The 17,792-nt window shown below is 43.4% G+C and overlaps 1 protein-coding gene across 6 annotated transcripts; it reads left to right on the top strand.

Moving 5' to 3' along the window:
* Positions 1-335: 335 nt before the first annotated feature.
* On the top strand, positions 336-17,758 carry snphb (syntaphilin b). 6 transcript variants are annotated; one of them, XM_037479227.2, is made up of 8 exons: positions 336-510; positions 5,332-5,346; positions 5,729-5,848; positions 7,962-8,108; positions 10,207-10,386; positions 10,925-11,032; positions 11,262-11,408; positions 11,550-17,758. In XM_037479227.2, the coding sequence occupies exons 3-8, from the start codon at positions 5,799-5,801 to the stop codon at positions 13,585-13,587; spliced, it is 2,670 nt and encodes an 889-aa protein (XP_037335124.2). In that variant the 5' UTR covers positions 336-510; positions 5,332-5,346; positions 5,729-5,798; the 3' UTR covers positions 13,588-17,758. The 6 variants fall into 6 exon arrangements, with proteins under 6 accessions (XP_037335124.2, XP_037335123.2, XP_037335127.2 ...); XM_037479226.2 differs by lacking the exon at positions 5,332-5,346; XM_037479229.2 differs by lacking the exons at positions 5,332-5,346; positions 7,962-8,108 and having other exon boundaries at positions 339-510.
* The last annotated feature ends 34 nt before the right edge of the window (positions 17,759-17,792 follow it).

Genomic DNA, 17,792 nt, shown 5'->3' with positions numbered 1-17,792 from the left:
CGTTTATAGCATCATACAAAAACGTGTCTGAATATAAATTCCCAATTGAAATTAAATTGTTGAACCAAACTCAGAGTTGTAACGAGTCAAACGTCATGTATGAGGAAAAAGAAAAAGAAAAGAACACAATTCATGCCTTATATGAATTGATCCCAAAATATTGGCTCTGCTTTGATTTAGTGTCTCTCCACTATTTCTGTTATCTTGCAGCCTCTTTTATCCAAATTTTCCTTTCTTACAACTACTATGTAAATTAAAAACAATTATTATGTTGTTTAAACACGATAAAATGCTGACCCCACAGTCAGCGCCCAACCTCCCCGCGGTGCGTTTCCCTTTAACACCACCCGACGTAACGTGACGCAGGTGCCTTCATCCACCCCACGTCTCCTCTCCTCCTCTCTCCTCCCCTTCTCCCCCGGCGGAGCTCTCGGCGAGGAACGGCCGGGAAACGATGACAAGCGGCGGATCCGCAAACGGAATAACGGCGTCACGGGAGAGGGGTCGCAGGTAAGCGAGGCCAGAGCATGCCGGCGGGGCCATCGGGGGCCTGCGGAGGATGCGCCTGCAGAGTGGAGACGTTTCCATCCAAGGAGATAGAAAGTAAACATGACACAAATTGAGGGGATGTGAGGAGGAGACCTGGAGGGAGACATGGAGGGTGTCGTTTCGCTGCAGAAAATAGTCCGCGAGGGCGCCAGCTGTTCTCTGCTGTGTGTGTTTTTGTTTTGGCGCAGCTGATGTGTGTGTGTGGGGGGGGGGGGGATGCTGCGCAGTGCGCTCCGGCAGATGTTTACGCGTCTTGTGACAACTCCCCCACGGCCTTCTATCAGGGGCGACACATCCACGCAGTCCACCGGTGGGACTGTCTTAACATGCGGGTGAACACCCCGACAAATGCGTCGATCTGCGACCCAGAGGGCGCCTCCTCCCACGGCCGTGCGGGTCCTAAGCCCAAAGTAAAGTGACACGGTCCGTGTCTGCAGGCGGGGAAGTCGTGACGAGTTTTCCCGGCGCTGCAGTTTGACCTTGCAGCATTTCTGGTTTCCAAGAACATTACATGTTATTTAGCTGAAGAACGCGGATCCCGCGTGACAGACAGCAGAGGAACAGTTTGTAGGCTTCAACGCTTCATTACTGAAATATTAACGGCTTAGTACTAATTTCCTGGAGGCTGTATGCGGCTGTTTGTTGGATTAACGAATGGTTGTAGTGTCAGTCTGAGTTTGGTTATTTAAGTGACAGAAACAATGCTTTATTCACTCTGTTTTTTGTGTTTCTCCCTCTTTTTGTAATCATGTTGGCTTGTGGTGTGGAGTCATCACTCCCTTGGTCCTCCCATGCACACAAACCTGTATTTATGTATACGTCTGCACAGTGTCTGGTGGTCTCAGTGTGGTGAGCAGAAACACAACAGGCCTCGACCCAGAGGGACAGAGCTCGCTGTGGTTTACTGTCCTTTAGTCCATGTCACTTTTGTCCTTCGCAGCATGGCCATCTTGCCAGCAGCAGTCTCCTCCATCCTGCTCCTTCCGCCAGTGGCAGCACTCCTCCTGCTCACGTTCCACACTAGGGGCCACGGACCGTTGCCATGGGGACATGCCAATGACTTTCGCATGTTGTTGTTTGTTCAGATGCGCCCCTAGCGAGAAAAATATCAGATTCTGCCTCCTTTTCCTCATGATATAATTCAAACAAAATATATGCTAACGTTTATTTCGGTCTCCAAATTCTCCTGCATTTTTCACTTATTTTGCGTGCAGCGCACGTAGTAAATGAAATGGACTTACTTGGACTTCCAGCCATTCAAAGCACTTAAAACGCTACATGTCATCATTCACTTATTCACACTCATGCAGGGGCTGCATGTCAGGTGCAACCTGACCATCAGCACAAACTAACATTCCTTTAACTTTCCCATATTGAACAGCCAATCCACTTCCGTGCAAGTGGTTTTGCCTTGTGGAGTTTGCAGGCTTCCCCCCGTGCCTTTGTGCATTTGCTCCAGGTTCTCCGGTATATCCACATAAGAGTGTGAACAGGTGTCTGTCTCTAATGTCCCTTTCTCACTGAACCGAAATCACAACTTATTATATGTAGGAAACCATTTGCTGCTTTCTCTTATTTACTATCCCAGTTTTTCTTGTGGCTTTGAACGTGACATGAAAACATGAGCACTGTCTGGTGTTCTAGTGTGAAAAGGGTCTATGTGTCAGCCCTGTGATTGACTGTCGTCGTTCCCACAGTGTGCCCTGCCCCGAGCCTCTCGTGACATCTGAACACCCTGAATCACTTGCAGTGGAGCTACCGCATGGATGGCTTCACACTGTATATTAAAACCATGAGCTGACACTTATAAGGCCTTGTAGTCTTTGGTTGATTCTATAATAGTCGCAGTCCATCACTGCAGCATCCTCTGGAATAGAGCCTGATGGATCTCAGTTCTCAGTTCTTCTTTTAAAGGGATTGTTAATATTGATTTTCTGTGCTTCCCGATGTTCTTTGCGGGCCTCTTAAAACATTACTTCTCACAGACGATTAGCATGATCACTTAGGCCACAGCACCCTGGCATGATTTTAATTGATGCTGCTTGGCCCACTAATGACAGATATTTTGAGCACTTGACCTCATTTAATAAAATAATTTTTCTCACATGCACAGCCAAATGAGGGCTAAGTGTTGTTCAAATCCAGTGAGACCATAGTGTGAGAATCAGAGACAGCTATCGTCAAACAAATTACCATCAAAATCCAGACCGCCTAGTTAATAATGGAAGTTCAAGCTTAAACCGTGTTTTTGATGTTGATTGACGTAAGCTGTGCGGTACTTTTACTGCTGTGCTCTGCTGGATCTAAGCTAAGCTAAACTGCAGTAAGAGTGTGATTATGCCCCATAGTTAAAAGTTCTTCACTTCAGTTACTAACATAAACAATGGAGCAAACATAATGTCTTAGATCCTAGGATCAAGTTTGTAGTAATTGATGATCATTGATCATTTTTAAATGAAACATTTTAACTTAGCGACCTTGATGTGTGAAATGAAACAGAGTCCTGTGTGTCTTACTGTGGACGACAGGGACAAAACCTGGCAACCGCTAACAAACAAGGTGATCAACTCGCATCAAATTTAATCTAAACTGCTCACAAAACATTGATTTTACCAAAGGAGACAACAACGTTAATAACAGTCTACTATTCCCCTCACCTTGTTTTTGCAGATTTGTGGGTATTTGTTAACGTAATATAAGCTGTTGATTGTGCAGCACGTAGAGACGAGAGAATGAGTTATCATCACCTCGTCTGCCTTGGAGATATGTAGTGCTTGGTTCAGCCCACTGTGTATTATTTACCTCAAATGAACATTCTCAATTCATGGAGTTTGCTACACAAGAAAAGAATTTCTATGAGCTTGCAGTTCCAGTTGAACGAGCTAAACTTCTGCATAATACAGGAACACAGGTTGGATGCCACTACTTGCAGTTTATAGATAATTAAAAGATCTTCTTGTATAGTACAATGATTCTGAAGAGATAATTAAGTTTTTGATAATGATAAAGAAAATAGAGTTGAAATGCAGAGCACAGTCAGAAACTGAAATTGGATTACAGTTGCCTAAAACACAGAAACAAGGAAAAAACACCACGTCAAAAGAAAACTTAATTATATTATTTATATTTTTGCAAAAGTGTTTAAAATGACTCTTTTAAAGCAGTAAGAACACACTGATGTTTTTCAACAAAACATATTTCAACAATGAATTCGAAAGTGTGTGCACAATTTTATTTAGTACTCCTGTATGAACAAAAGTGCAATAACTTTTGGTTTGCAAATCACTTAAACAAATAAGATGCTTTTAGCAGTTTTCCTTTACACAGTAGAACATAAAAAGTTTCTTGTAGATCTCAACTTAAACATTAATGTAATCAAATCAAATATAACATGAAGCATTCATGTTTTATCTAGTTTGTTGCTCACGAGTGGTTAAAGCATAGTTCCAATAGAACAATAGACCATGTGACTCATAATAAACCTCAAACAGATAAAAATTGTTCTTTATAGCAAGGAATCTAAATTGCTGTTTACATTTGAAGTAGTCTTTTACTTTGGATCTTGTCGTCCTACTGTGAGCAGGAAAAGTGAATAACAGCATCTAAATGGACAAAATATGAAAATAACACCAAAATAGCCTTTCTGAACATCAGCACTGGTCTTGTGGTTGAAAGAGCCGTGTTTGTTTGACTCACCCACCTCCCCCTCACTTCCATCATCCTCTCTCCGTCCATAAATCACTTGTAGTGGTCATTTAATGTATTTCTATGAGGTCAAGTTGATGGAGGAAGCTTCACTACCACAGTCTGCATCATGGCCCCTTTTACACATTCAAACATGTTTCAGGCATTAGTCAAGGTCGTTTCATCACAGAGCGCACAGACCCTACTGCCTTTCCTAAGAGAAACTGCTGTGTCAGCTCGGCTGCTGAACTGTGAACCCTATTTTCCCTATTTCCCTCTTTCCTCTACCTCTGCGTTCCCTTCGTGTCAGCACAGACACGCAGCGGGCTGGGAGAGGTGTTGCATAACAGGCCTGACTTAATAAATCCTGAATGATGTGCTCTGGATGTGGTTTCATCGGTTCTGGCAGCCACCAGAGCTGGAGAGCATGTGGCCTTGCTCGGCATAAATGTGTAGAGTACAGTGCTCTGATGGGGATGGAATTCAATAGCACAGCTGTACTGAGCCGGACTTTTTGAAAGGCTTTTTTCAAACTCTTGTGTTTACTGTATCAGGATCGACCCTGTTTCATCTTCTCTTTGATTCACTATTGACCTACTTTGTCACATAACCCTTATTACAGACCATTTACGCTGATTGACGACTCATAGAACTGATAAAAGTCATTAACTGGATAGGATTTGGTGGGATTCGACCTGTTTGCTCTGGATTTAAAATATCCAGAATGTGTAGCTCCTACCTGTCTGATCTCTGTGTGTTTGTTTCCAATGCATATTAGAGGCAAAAGGCCCGCTTAAGTACAAACTATGAACATAGGGTCATTCATCAAGGGCATCTTGTTAGAAGAAGAGAGAAGAGAACATCAGACTTTAGTCCCATTAATTCACCTTTGCTGGTTCATTGGCCGTAGTGGGAGAGCAGACACAGCAGGAAGGTGACTTACAGCAGGTGCCTTGCATTCACACACACACACACACACCTCACTGAGTTGTGTGTGATTTATTATTGATGCAGATGATCCTTCTCTCTTCCTTCTGTCTCTGTCTCCCACTCTTTATCTTGCACACCCACTGGAACACATTTCCACCACCCTTTCAGCAACATAATGGCAGGGTGAGCTTTGTTGACAATGATTCAATGTTTGTCTCCTTGCATTCCGACAGTGTGTGTGTGTGTGTGTGTGTGTACTCTCACATAAAGTCACACATATGAAGAAATTTAGCATGACCCCATTGCTCATTCCTGCCACTCTCACTGGTATTTGACCTGAGAGGAGACAGATGAGCATTGATGATGGTTTGGTGTCCCATATGCCTGCCAGGTGATTGGCTGCTGAACCCTGATGTCCCGCCTCTGTGTCAGCTTGAGTCAGCAGAACCGTCCTGCGTGCTTCTGAGGAATCCAGAGCCACTGAGAGGCAGTCAGCAAAACTCATCCTCTAATTTCTGTATATGTGTGTGTGTGTGTGTGTGTGTGTGTCTGTGTTTCCCTCCAGGCACACAGTGTGGTACTGAAGGACGAAGGGACAAAGTGTGAACAGAGGAGGCTAAAGATTGTGTGGCCCCATGTCTGCACCTGCTCCAGCCAATCGGAGGTCTGCGTTGGGCTCTCGCCGGTAGGTGGCCAATAAAGACCTGCTCCTTGTTTTGTCATGCCAGAGATGGCATAATGCAGCTTGTGAGGAGCCGGTCGTGTGTTGTTCAAGCTTCTCACAGTATGATGGTGTTTCTTACCTCAAAAAAATTGAAGATGGCTCCTACCTGAAAAGCCTCCAACTTGCAAAGAGACGTAGAAGTTTTAAAAAATGACCCAACTTCTCACTTCATTTATTAACTCCGTAAACATGAATTGATGGTCTTAACTCTAAAGGTTTGACATGTCAATACACGTGATGATGTCTTTAACACTTTGTCTTCAATTCATAAAAATTCACAATCATGTTTTCCAGGAAAATAAACATTCGTTCTTCCTGAAAAGGGATCCCCACTTAAACAGCCTTTGTATGGTATACTATCACTATCCCTTTGCTTTTTGATCTATTTGTAGTTTTGTATTTTACTTTTGAGATTATTTCATATAAATGCATTCTGCAAATATGCATTTTGCCGTGTTTGAAGTGTCGGTCTGACACATAAAGCTCAGGAAGTGGCCCAAACCAAATCTATTTTCAACAGCTTTTTTTCCATTTGGTTTTTCTTTCAGAAGCCTTTGAGTGTTGATTTGTTTTTTTTTCTGTTGCTCTTGGTCATATTACCCAATGAAACCTTTGGACATAACTTTTTAGCATATTTGAAGTATACCTTTGTGAGTAAATACATACTGTGTTTGCTCTCTGGATGTATGTGTGGGGCCTAATTATTTCTGAACTGATCACTTCCTGAGTACAGCTTTCCCCCATTTGAAACCTGCTGTTTTGAGACCTTTAAACCCACTCATCACCACTCATCCAGGTGTGAAGGGTTGATCAATGATTAATGAATCATCTTCTAAAGATTGGCAGAAAAATATTTACAAGAACTAACTTTGTGTTGCGCAGTTGTAAAAAAATAACTTCAGTTCAGTTCTGGTCAAATGGAAAGTCTAAAGCTTCAGCACCACACATGGAACAAAGCCATGTTACACAAAGCCATTGTATAGTATGTCAAAAAGGTCATGATATATAGTATGATAATGGACTTTTAAATCATAGAATAATGATTCATATAAAAGTCAGTGTATAGTAAGTTTAGACAAATCAGAAACATCTAAACTTTATAGAAAAACTATGACTATAATGAGTGTAGCAGGTTAAAAAAAATGTTTAAAGTCAGTCAATATTGTAGTTCAGTGTGTCATGAAAAAGTCATAGTATATTATGCTGAACCAATAGTCATGTCATGAAGTCAAATATAGTATTAAATAAAAAATCATAAAAATGTCATGTCAAAATATCCATTAAATAATCTTAGTATGGTATATTGAAAAAAGCAAAATTATATCATAGTATGTTGAAAAAGGAAATGAAAGTTCATAAAATTAGGTAAGAAAAAGGTTTATAGGTTGAAGTCATAGTATATTGATAAAACTCATGAAAAGAACTGTTTTATATGTAAAAAGAAAATTAGATGTAGTCATATTACATTTAAGAAAAGAAACATAGTAGCCTATAGTATTTAGAAAAAGAACATTAAAAAGTCAGAGTATAGTATTCCTATGGTATAATAGTTTTGGTATGTTGAAATAAAGTCATATTTTAATATGCTGGATTAATTAATAAGAAAATCAGGGGAGTGTATCGAAATTGACATCAAAATGTCATAGTATTATATGATGGAAAAAAAGTAAAAAAAGTAGAAAAGTTATCTTGTCAAAAACGTTATTATAGTATATTATATCAAAAGAAAAGTCATCTTTTTAGATGTAGCTCTTGTCCTCATGATTGGGGAGCTGTGGTATCATTGAACACTGAAGTGAAACGCCAGGTCACTGCAACCTGGTGTTTTTCAGTATGTTGATGTTTTCTCCTACAGCCCCAGGACCTCCGTTTCCTGTTTTTATTCTTCACAGGTTAACACCACAAGGCATGGAGCCTCAGTCCAATTGTTTTCACTTTGCAATGGAAATTCTGCACTAAAGTTGTGTAAAGAATGTATGTTTTCTACATAATGCATACAACGTTAATGCAGACTTAGCTACAGACAGTTCATTCTGTCGCTGTGGTGTCCTCCTCTCTCTCGTCTTTTCCTCAGATTCAACCCTCTGAAGGCCTTGCAGCCCAAACGCCGGTTGCAACAAATACTGGCGTCCTCGCCCATCCCGGTGCCAAAGCCGGCGTCTGGGTCGGGGACGGCTGCCCCAGCGGCGGCGGGGGCCATTCCTGTGCCCGCGCCCCCCGCGTGAGACACACTTCAGTTACAGTCTCAGAGAGCATGCTCAGTAGCTGCTGCTCCGGCATGCATCGTAAACCCAGAGCCATCACACAGGAAACATTTATGCTACCTGTATCTCATTGTCACAGTTTGGAAATTGCACAGAGATCCGAACTAGAGCTCTCGGTGCCTAGAAGTTACCATCAAGAACAGCAAAAAGCACAAACTGTGTGTTTGTGTCGTTGTTGTCACACCACCAAGGGAAACCCTGATGCACCGGTGTGTGTGCCCACGAAGGCACCGCCAGCATGTGTACGCTCACTAGGTCCACTTGCACTGGGTATACTGGGATCGACGAAGCCTTGTTTAAAGGCTACGCGCACGGCAGAAACGGCTCACGTGCTTTGGAAGCATAACGTGATCACCGGTTTACCACATCCGCACAATCCACAGCACCCTGTTGGTTAAAAGGGGGTCCACAGCGGAGAGTTGGCTACTTCGGCGTTGCTGGAAATGAGAATGTGCGTCGTGGTTTTCAAACCAAAAGAAATGAGAGCTGGTGTGATCTAAAATGATTTCAGAGTCTTGAGCCAAGTCTCTGTCTCTAACGGGAGACAAAGCCACAGCATTATGGATTATGTCTGCACCCCCTCACACTTACCAACACCTGAGTTGGCTCGGCTCCTACGGCTCTCCACAACCGCCACCCACACCCCACAGGCCAGACACAAGGTCCGTCCCGGCAGAAGGACGCCATTCACTGTCAGACCCGCAGCACTGTGTCTTCGGTCCGCTTCAGCTGCTTTTCTTTGCCGGTTCTGTCCTTGCTTTTGTCACATATTGATATTTAAAGAACTACCAAATAGTCAATATCTGGCATCCTCCCTTATGGTATCACACAGGACACGTTTACGCTTGCTGGAACATCGAGAGAGTTAATTGTAGATGCAAATGTTTCATCAATGAAGTGAGAATTCCACACCATAGTGGGAATGTGTCAAATATGGCTACTGCATGGTGAACTTTCCAGCATGTGGAACTATAAAGACACAGAAAGTTCATATTTTGGATTTGATTTATCGGGTCCTGTGTGAAAATCCCCTTGTGGCTGGTCGCTTTTTTCGCCTCCCCCTTCCTTGGAGGCCAGTGAATGGGCAACATTCAAAGAAACAGGTCGTTATAACATTCATGATGTGTAACAGGAAATCAATGAAAATGAAATTTCATATATTTTGACCTCAGAACGCTTTGATAGAAGTTGCCCATCACAGATCAACCCTCCTGTTCCTGATTAACTTTACCGTGATACTCCTTTATTTTCTGTGGCTGCTGTTAACATTACATCCAACAGCCTCTTTTCCACTAGCACCTGTACCTCGCATATAATGCCTCTTTTGGCACTTCTGACCAGTGCAGCACTTTAGATGTGAAAAAAAATTGCAATTAAGCAGTTATTATTAAATATCCATGGCAACATGGGTTCTTGATTGTCCGGGGTTGGTCCTTTTCATTTCAGAGCGGGCTAAATTCCACAATATTTCGACGAATGAACTGACCACATAAAGTGTATCGGATGTGTTAGAGGTTGAATTTATGATTATGTCTATGATGTCTACCCAATGAGGTCTGTCATATGTCGTCACATTTGTGTGAAAGCTTGCCGTGAAACGCTCTTATAAATGAATGCTAACGCTGCTGCTACTGCTTCCCTGCTTCTCTTATCAGAGCATTTCACATTTTACATATATTTATTTTTTTAGGATGGATTCTTTGCCAGTAAAAGGTCTTTTGGCTTCACATAGTTTGATTGAAACATCAAAAAGCCAAAGAGAGCACTAGAGAGCAGCCTAAACGATTAAAGAAGAGCAATCTGTCTGTATTTTGTAAAGCTTTTAGAGAGCTTCCTCTTGGGACCCATGAGTGTTTGAGTGCTTGTTGATGTTTTGCAAATGCCCGCACCTCAACGTCTGAATGACCTGGGTGAACCCTTAGCCACGCCATATGCCAGAGCGCTTCTCCTCACCGCAACAGAGAGCCTACACGGGGAGCATGCACATCGTATCACTCTGACGTAGTAGTCTGCTTTCCTCTGTAATGTAACATCCTGTTATCTCTGCCTGGTCAGGTTTGACTACTGCAGGTTCATAGAGCTAGACTACGTCCCTATGGAGACAGGCTATATGGTCTCAATGCGCCCGACCAAAGGCTATGCATCGACCAAGTCGCCGACCAAGGGATACGCTTCTACCAAGTCTCCGGATCGCCACAGCCGTTCGACAAACTCTCCCTCGACCCCCCGTGCTCGGTTTGTCCTGAGCCCCTCTTATCTCCTCATAATGTGGCTTTCTAAAGCACGGGAATGACGAATGTCTCACGTTACAATAATTGTGTTTCAACAGCATCATGTCCAAGCGGTCCTTTCTCCTGTATTTTTTTCATACTCTTTAGAGGCGGCTACCATTTTTAAGGAATGGTTCTTGTTATATCTCTGAGTTTCTAATTTCTATGTAGTTGGATTTTCATTTTTGCACAGCACATTTTCTTTGTTAAAAACATCCCTGTCAGTGGTCATGTGACGATGTGTCCTTGTTTCTAAGCAACACATTTTGTCTGTTAACTTTGGAATTTGTCTTCTGTAGTGGTAGTGTGTTTCTGCGTACAAGTGCATTTTGGTGTTGTATTGGCATGTCAGTGGGCCTGCATTTTGCATATTTTTTGACCCAACATTTTGATGTTGCGATGGTTTTGCCCCACAGCTAACATCATTTAATGTCTTACCTCGATGTCTGAGGTCTGGTTTTAGGGCGTTAACGCCAAGCATTTGTCCTCTTAATTTGGAACAGGCGGACACCAGCCACACCCAGTAACAGAGATCCCCATGGCAACACATCACTCAGCAGCAGCAGCAACTCAGGCTCTTGTAAAGGCAGCGACTGCAGCCCCAACAAAGGGTGAGGCATCAAAAAACAACTTAATTGCCTAATCTTCATTGTTCTTTTGAGTAGTGGTAGTGGTAACGCAAACAATGAGCTGAAGGGACCTTTTAGTACTTTGAAAGTAGTTCCTGGGGCTAAATATTTGTGGAAACCGAGTTTTGCTCAGTTTGACTTTCAAGTTCTATAGAGTTAGATCTATGAGTTCTATAGAACTCAAGATACATCTTTTTATTACGTCTCCTAGACGTCATCAAAAGTACTCGTGTACAGACAACCATGGTATCCGGCCGCCTCCACCAGAGCAGTACCTCACACCCCTGCAGCAGAAAGAGGTTTGTATCCGACACCTGCGGGCCAGGCTAAAGGAAACCATCAACACCCTTCAAGACAGGTGAGATATAGAGCTAGCAATCGACATTGGCCAAAGCCAGTTCTTAAGTTGCCAAACATGTTCTTTGTATTAGGCTCTAATCTTAACCCCAAATGTTGATTGTCCTTTTTGTTTTGTTTTTACCCTTTTGTACCCTCTTAGGGACACGGAAATAGATGAGTTGAGAGGGCAGCTATACAGGATGCAGGAGGACTGGGTTGAGGAGGAATGTCACCGGGTAGAGGCTCAACTGGCCCTGAAGGAGGCGCGCCAGGAGATCCAGCAGCTCAAACAGGCTGTGGACACTGTTCGGGCTTCTCTCAGTGATGCAGGGGGGCTCAGTGGTGATGAAGGGGTCCAGAGGTACTTTCAGGACATCAACGCTCAGAACCACAAGCTTGAGAATCTTTTGCTTAGCATGGAGCTAGCACAGGCTGGATTAGCCAAGGAGGGGGAATCCATACCTGGCTGTTGGACCCGTGTTGGTGGTTCGGCACCAGCATCGGTATCAGGGGAAAGTCCAGGAGGAATACCCAAACCGGCAGTAGGAGGGAGGGGGTCTTGCTCCTGCGACGGTAGCCCAGCCCATTCTCTGACCCGGAGCTCCACCTACACGAAGCTGAGCGATCAGGCGCTTGCGGACAGGAACGGAAATGCACCGGACTTTCCTTGTCTTTCAGGTGAAGGCACCCAGGATAGTGGTTTTGTGTGCTGTGGGGATAGCAGCGTCCCCAGCCAGGCCGACCTGCTGTTAGAGGCTGCCTTCCTCTCTGAGGAAACAGCTTCTTTACTCAACTCCTACGCAAAAACCTTTTCTCAATCTTTGCCCCACTCTCTTCCACAATCTTTGCCCCAAACTCTTCCCCACTCTCTTCCCAACTCTGTACCCCATGTTTTGCCGCATACCTTTTCCCATACCTTACCTCGCTCTTTTCCTCGCAATCTGTCCCACTCTGTGGCCCACACTATGCCACACTCCGCCACATGTGAGAAACTGTACACAGGTGATCGGCTGCCACCAAATCACTGCGGTCTTGGTGGAGTGGGTTGTATGAGCCATCCTTGCCTGTCACACCACCACCTCTACCTGCACTCCCTGCGGGAGACAGGCATTCAAACTGAAAGCTGCCCCGTCCCTGCAGCGGCAGGCTACCCCTCTGATCTGGATACCATCGCGGAGCAACGCACTTTCCGTTCCCAGGCCTGTAGCCCCACCTCCACGTGGATATCTGATGAGGGGGAGGAGGAGCTGGACTCCCTTACCACCACAGCTTCAATAACCACAGCAACGATGATGAGCACAGCCACAGAGCCAATCCCGGCCTCCAACACCCCACTGGTCCCTCAATTACCACGGTCTGCTACGATGGCGTGTTCCATGGAAGGTCCTCTGTGCAGGGCCGAAGAGGGAGTAGAAAAAAGGGACAAGCTGGTGAATGAGAAGAGGGGGAAGGAATCTGCAGCAACCGTGCGACAGGAGGATACAGCAGTGATCAGTCCGGCAGAAGAAGGGTATACGACACAAATGGGCTCAGAGGTAGGAAAAGAGGTTGAAGTTCAGGATGCAGTGGAGGAGGTAAAATCAGATAAGCTGTGCGATTTAACAGAGACATCTGCAGGGACGTTTGGTGAGGTTACTTTTGGAAGTTGCTGTGGAGAAGGCACACAGGGCGAGACAACACTGGAAGACATTGGTGTTGAAGACAGGCTGCAAGAAGTTGGCTTAGCAGCTGGATCAACCAAGGTAGAGACAGAAGAAATTAATCCAAGTCCCCAAGGGTCATCAACAGATGTAGAACAGCCCCACACCTCGCAACCCAGGAAATCTTCTTCTTATGAGGAGATAGCTGGTGTCACTATAGTGGAGTTAGATGATGATGACGAGGATGAAGATGGAACTAAAGAACATGGTGCCACAGGGGGCGCCACGGCAGAGGCGGGAGATCCGTCAAGCTCTGGGACAATTGAGAAAAGTTACTGGAGTCGTCACTTCCTGGTTGATCTGCTGGCAGTGGCCATTCCTGTAGTGCCAACAGTGGCCTGGCTCTGCCGCGGTCCGGTCCGTAGTGGACAGCCCATGTATCATTTAGGGTCGCTGCTGCGCGGCTGTTGCACTGTGGCACTGCACTCTCTTCGCAGGGGTGGTGGGTTGAGGCATTACCCTGCAGGCGGGGGAGACCTGGGCGGATCGCAGATATAACAGGAGTTATTAAGAAGACGTCTGGGTCCTAGCTGTTTGGAAGATACCTGTAGTGGGAAAGGAACAAAGAAGAAACCTCCTGTCCTGTATTCCTCATCAAGGTTAATACCTGAGGGGAGCATCAGGAACAACAAATGTGTATTCATGACCAAGACCTCTGGCTGATGAAGTCTGTCCTGTTTGGTCCTCTATTGTCTCTCACACACTGGTCTTTGCTCTTGCTACATAGATGTCTGCAACACTACGGACTTGTGTAAAACTGAATGAGCTGGTTGAAATGAATGGTCTATGCTAGGATGTTTCACACTGAATGTTTTCTTTTTAAAATGCAGGGAATTGGTTAATTAGATTTGTCACCCTAGAGGCTGTCTCTATTCTGGCATGTCCTAATGATCTTGATGAGTGAGTACACAAAATATGGTATGTATATGTATTAGAATGTGTCTCTCTCTAACCAAATGGCCTCGTCGTCTGCAGTGCATGAGCTGTACTCTGCACACTAACCTGCACCAAGGGATGATCCACCCTAATTCGGATTTGTGAAAAAACACAGACTTTATCTCTTACCAAGAAACAATGATGTAGACACAGAACTCAGGTTGATTCCAAAGGTAGAACGCACTGAAGCAAGGCTGCCAAGAACCGTACGCAAAAACAACACTGTTAGTTTTTGGAGGACAGATCAGTCGTGCTGGTAAGCCAGACACAGTTAGGTTGTTTCTGATTGTGCCAGGCAGGCACTGTGCAGAGATTTTAAACACAAAACTGCTCCCTGGAGAACTAAAATAGCCCTGCCATTTAAGAAAGGACAGAGCTGTGATGTTTCATAGACTGGTGAGACATGAAATACAATCCAGAAAATCTGGTTTCAGGAACAGATTCTTGACTTTTTGAGTTCCCGCATGGCTACGGTCAAAACATCTGTTCTAAAATGTAACTTGTTTGGAGCTGGAGCTGGCACAAGATTAGTTTAGCTTAGTATGAAGACTCAAAGCCTCATATATACGGTTTATACCGCCAATCAACACCTCAATGAACATGCCATATCTCACCTGTATAATTAAAACAAAAAATTTAAAAACCATTTGGGTGCTTGGACTATTTGAGAGGTAATGAGTTGTTTTTTTTGTGGCAAGAAGGTAAAAAAGTGCATTTCCCAAAACAATTATTTTATCTGAGCTTGTGCTGGTAGAGAAATAAAACTGAACTTCACTGCAGATCAGGCAAGAAAAAAGCGAATTACTTCAACCACAGCCAATAGTCTTTGATAATGGAGTGTCCTGGCACATCAGCTGGTGGTTGTCATTCTTTGATAGAAAAACATTTCCTACATCTGACAACCTCTTGATTTTGCTCTCTATTATTCCGTTCTTTAAAGATTGATTCGACAGGCTGTTCTTTTGCATTGAGCCCAGGATCACAGCTCCAAGCAAAATGGTCAAAAACGCAGTTCGTTTTGGTATAGTTCGTTTTTTTGAGGCATTAGTTGACCTCCGGTGGAAAATGAATGTGTGCGCCATGTCTTTGGTGTTTTTCTACCACGTGTGAGTATGATTGGCATCACCTGTTGGTTTGTGGTACACCATTTTGTTTTATCACAAGGTAGCCAATCCCCAAATCATGTGAACATAATTCATAAAAATGACATTGCACTGCATTGAAGAAGACTTGAAACTAGCGTTTGAGACCATAAACTTATGGTTGCTAAGGTAATTAATAAAAGTAGAAGTCGGGTCATTTTCTCTACATCCAAGCGTCTTTTCGCCACTAGAGGTGTCGCCCCCTGGTGGCTATTATAGAGAATGAACGTCCAAGGTCTTTCCTTGTTGGTTTCACTTTCCAGACCAAGAGGTACGTCTTTCATAACGTCTGTGCTGTATGGCTTCTCTCAACCGTTCGTGGGATAGTTGGGACGTTTTGGGCAAACTTTTTGCTCTCTTGCTACATTTCAAACAAACTCAACTGAACTTGATCTTTTATTCCTCTCAAGCCAAGTAAGAAAGCTCTTCAATTCGACAAACTGTCAGCGGCTCAGTCTGACACGCTGTCGATGGGAACGCCGTGCGTTGTGCTGAGTCTGTGCTATGTGCTGTATATTTATGCTAACTAAAAGCTCTTGTTGGTGTAGTTGAACCGTCACTCTTGTAGTATGTATTTTAAGTCTGCTGTACAAAAGTTGGTGAGTCACTGCGAATAAATCAACTTTATTTGTTTAAAAGATCATTCCGCAAAGCATTTCTATTCAAGGCGTACTACATGTTTGTGGACAATTCAATAAGAGTCATAGGTTGTAATCGCGTTTAGGATCTGGGTCATTGACCAAAGAGGAACCTGGCGGAAAATATCTTCTGTTTGCGGATCTGTAAATGTTTATTTTTATGTGTAATAAGGGCAAATAAGCGGCCTGCTACTGTAAAGTGAAATATATTCTGATAGCCACTCATGAGCCAAATATGGATTGAGAAATTACTGATGCAACCAGCTAAATCTTGTCTGAAACCAAATGAGTTGTTTAGTTATTTGGTGATGAAATAAGCAGCATGGATCTTTTATAATTTGTTTTTTTATATTTTGTTGACATATTTTGCACTATTGTTCACTTTATACGTTTTAAGCAGATTGTATGTGCATTCAGAGTGTTGTGTGTCTACTGAGTTCTGATTGTTCTGCAGTGTCAATTCAGTTTGATAATGTGTGAGGCAAAGTTAAGGCTGCTTTTTTAGATAGATCCTTAAAAATTCCATTAAAATACACGTCATTTTTTTCTGTGAATACTGTAAAGCAGTCGACTTTCTAACAATACGAGCTATTGATCTCAGCTCTTTACATTTCACCAGATTATGAATCCAGGAAAAGCCTGTGTTTGATTCCACTCCATCGACCTGAGGGATCCACATAAGCGGTAGAGATCTATGAAAAGAAAGAATGCCTTAGAGACCCACTCTCCGTCTCCTCCGTCACCTCAACATCACTCTCATCAGCACAACTTGTGCGTCGTCTGACTCTATGAGCCACTCGGCTTGAGTGGATTGGGAGACTAAAACTATTTACTAAAAGCCATATGAGCCTGTAAGGGACAGGAATGAGAATGTGGGAAGCCTCCTCTCCATTTCAATGTTTTGTAATATGAAATGTTGCAAAGCATGTGAACCATTATTTCAGTGTATCGTAATTGTACTTTGATGTTAGTCTGTAAGACTCTGCTGCTCATTACATGCCGTCGATTGTGACTAACACGCGGAGGATGGAGGAAAGGAAAGGATTGAGGAAAGGATGGGGGAAAGGAATGCTGTATTAAGTGGTTCAGGTTAAGGAATACATGCTTCAGCAATACAGCATCATTCTAACCCCATATAGTCGCCCCCATGCACGGCAGTCTGCATGTTATGTTCATTTTGTTACCACACGACAAGACTTATATACACTTTAGTTGTGTTAATGCATACAAAATGTACTACATGAGGTAACACACATTTTAAAGTCGTCCAAACACTAAATCTGTAAGGCGTTATTTTTGCGTAAATGGCGTATCATAATTTGTTTTTGCGTTAATACAACCAGATCTAAGCCTGGCAATGGCATTCAATTAAACCTGTGCTTTAGTATGTTTAATGTTTGCTGGGGTCTTAAAAGGCCTCATTCCTTTCCCAAAGGACAAAGTCCCTCACATTCTTCCCTTGTTGTTTATTACCGCCAAGAGGCCGGTGTCTCGGGGGCTCTCTGCAGCAACGCCGCTGTACCGCACCGGCTTTTCTATTTCTGTCCCATAATTCACAGTAAGGGATGCGCCAGTGTGCACTGTGTGTGACTGATTGATTGTATACTTTGTAAAACGTCAAACACATAAGATGCTGAATATGTTGCTTTCTTGGGTATGTGTATGTCCATTTATGCTTTATTCTCTGTCTATGTGTTTCATAGCGTATGTAATGATTAATAATGTATGCAGAGGTTGTACCACATAATTTAACATACCATTAAGGGCATTTAAATGCCTTGTATAGGGATTTAGCTGACATCATTGATATCTACAAGATAACGTAATGTTAACTACTTTAATGGCAATAGTGTGTAGTTAAAGACGTTAATGGGCCACTTCTCCATTGACCCTCCCACCACTGTATAAAGAGAGACCAAAAGCCCTTATATTAAACAGCATGGTGGAAAAGTTTATGTTGTCTTCATGTGTGTCTGAATCCTGTCTC

This window comes from Pungitius pungitius, chromosome 1 (genome assembly GCF_949316345.1).
Source record: "Pungitius pungitius chromosome 1, fPunPun2.1, whole genome shotgun sequence".
Taxonomy (NCBI): domain Eukaryota; kingdom Metazoa; phylum Chordata; class Actinopteri; order Perciformes; family Gasterosteidae; genus Pungitius; species Pungitius pungitius.
The sequence above is the reverse complement of the archived record's forward strand: the minus strand, read 5'-3'. Positions and strand labels throughout refer to the sequence as shown.

Bases quoted from the DNA above. Each gene is read 5' to 3' on its own strand.
- snphb (XM_037479226.2), top strand. From the start codon at position 5,799: ATGTCTGCACCTGCTCCAGCCAATCGGAGGTCTGCGTTGGGCTCTCGC. The intron at 5,849-7,961 runs GTAGGTGGCCAA...TCTTTTCCTCAG, and splicing joins TCTGCGTTGGGCTCTCGCCG to ATTCAACCCTCTGAAGGCCT. The intron at 11,409-11,549 runs GTGAGATATAGA...GTACCCTCTTAG, and splicing joins ATCAACACCCTTCAAGACAG to GGACACGGAAATAGATGAGT.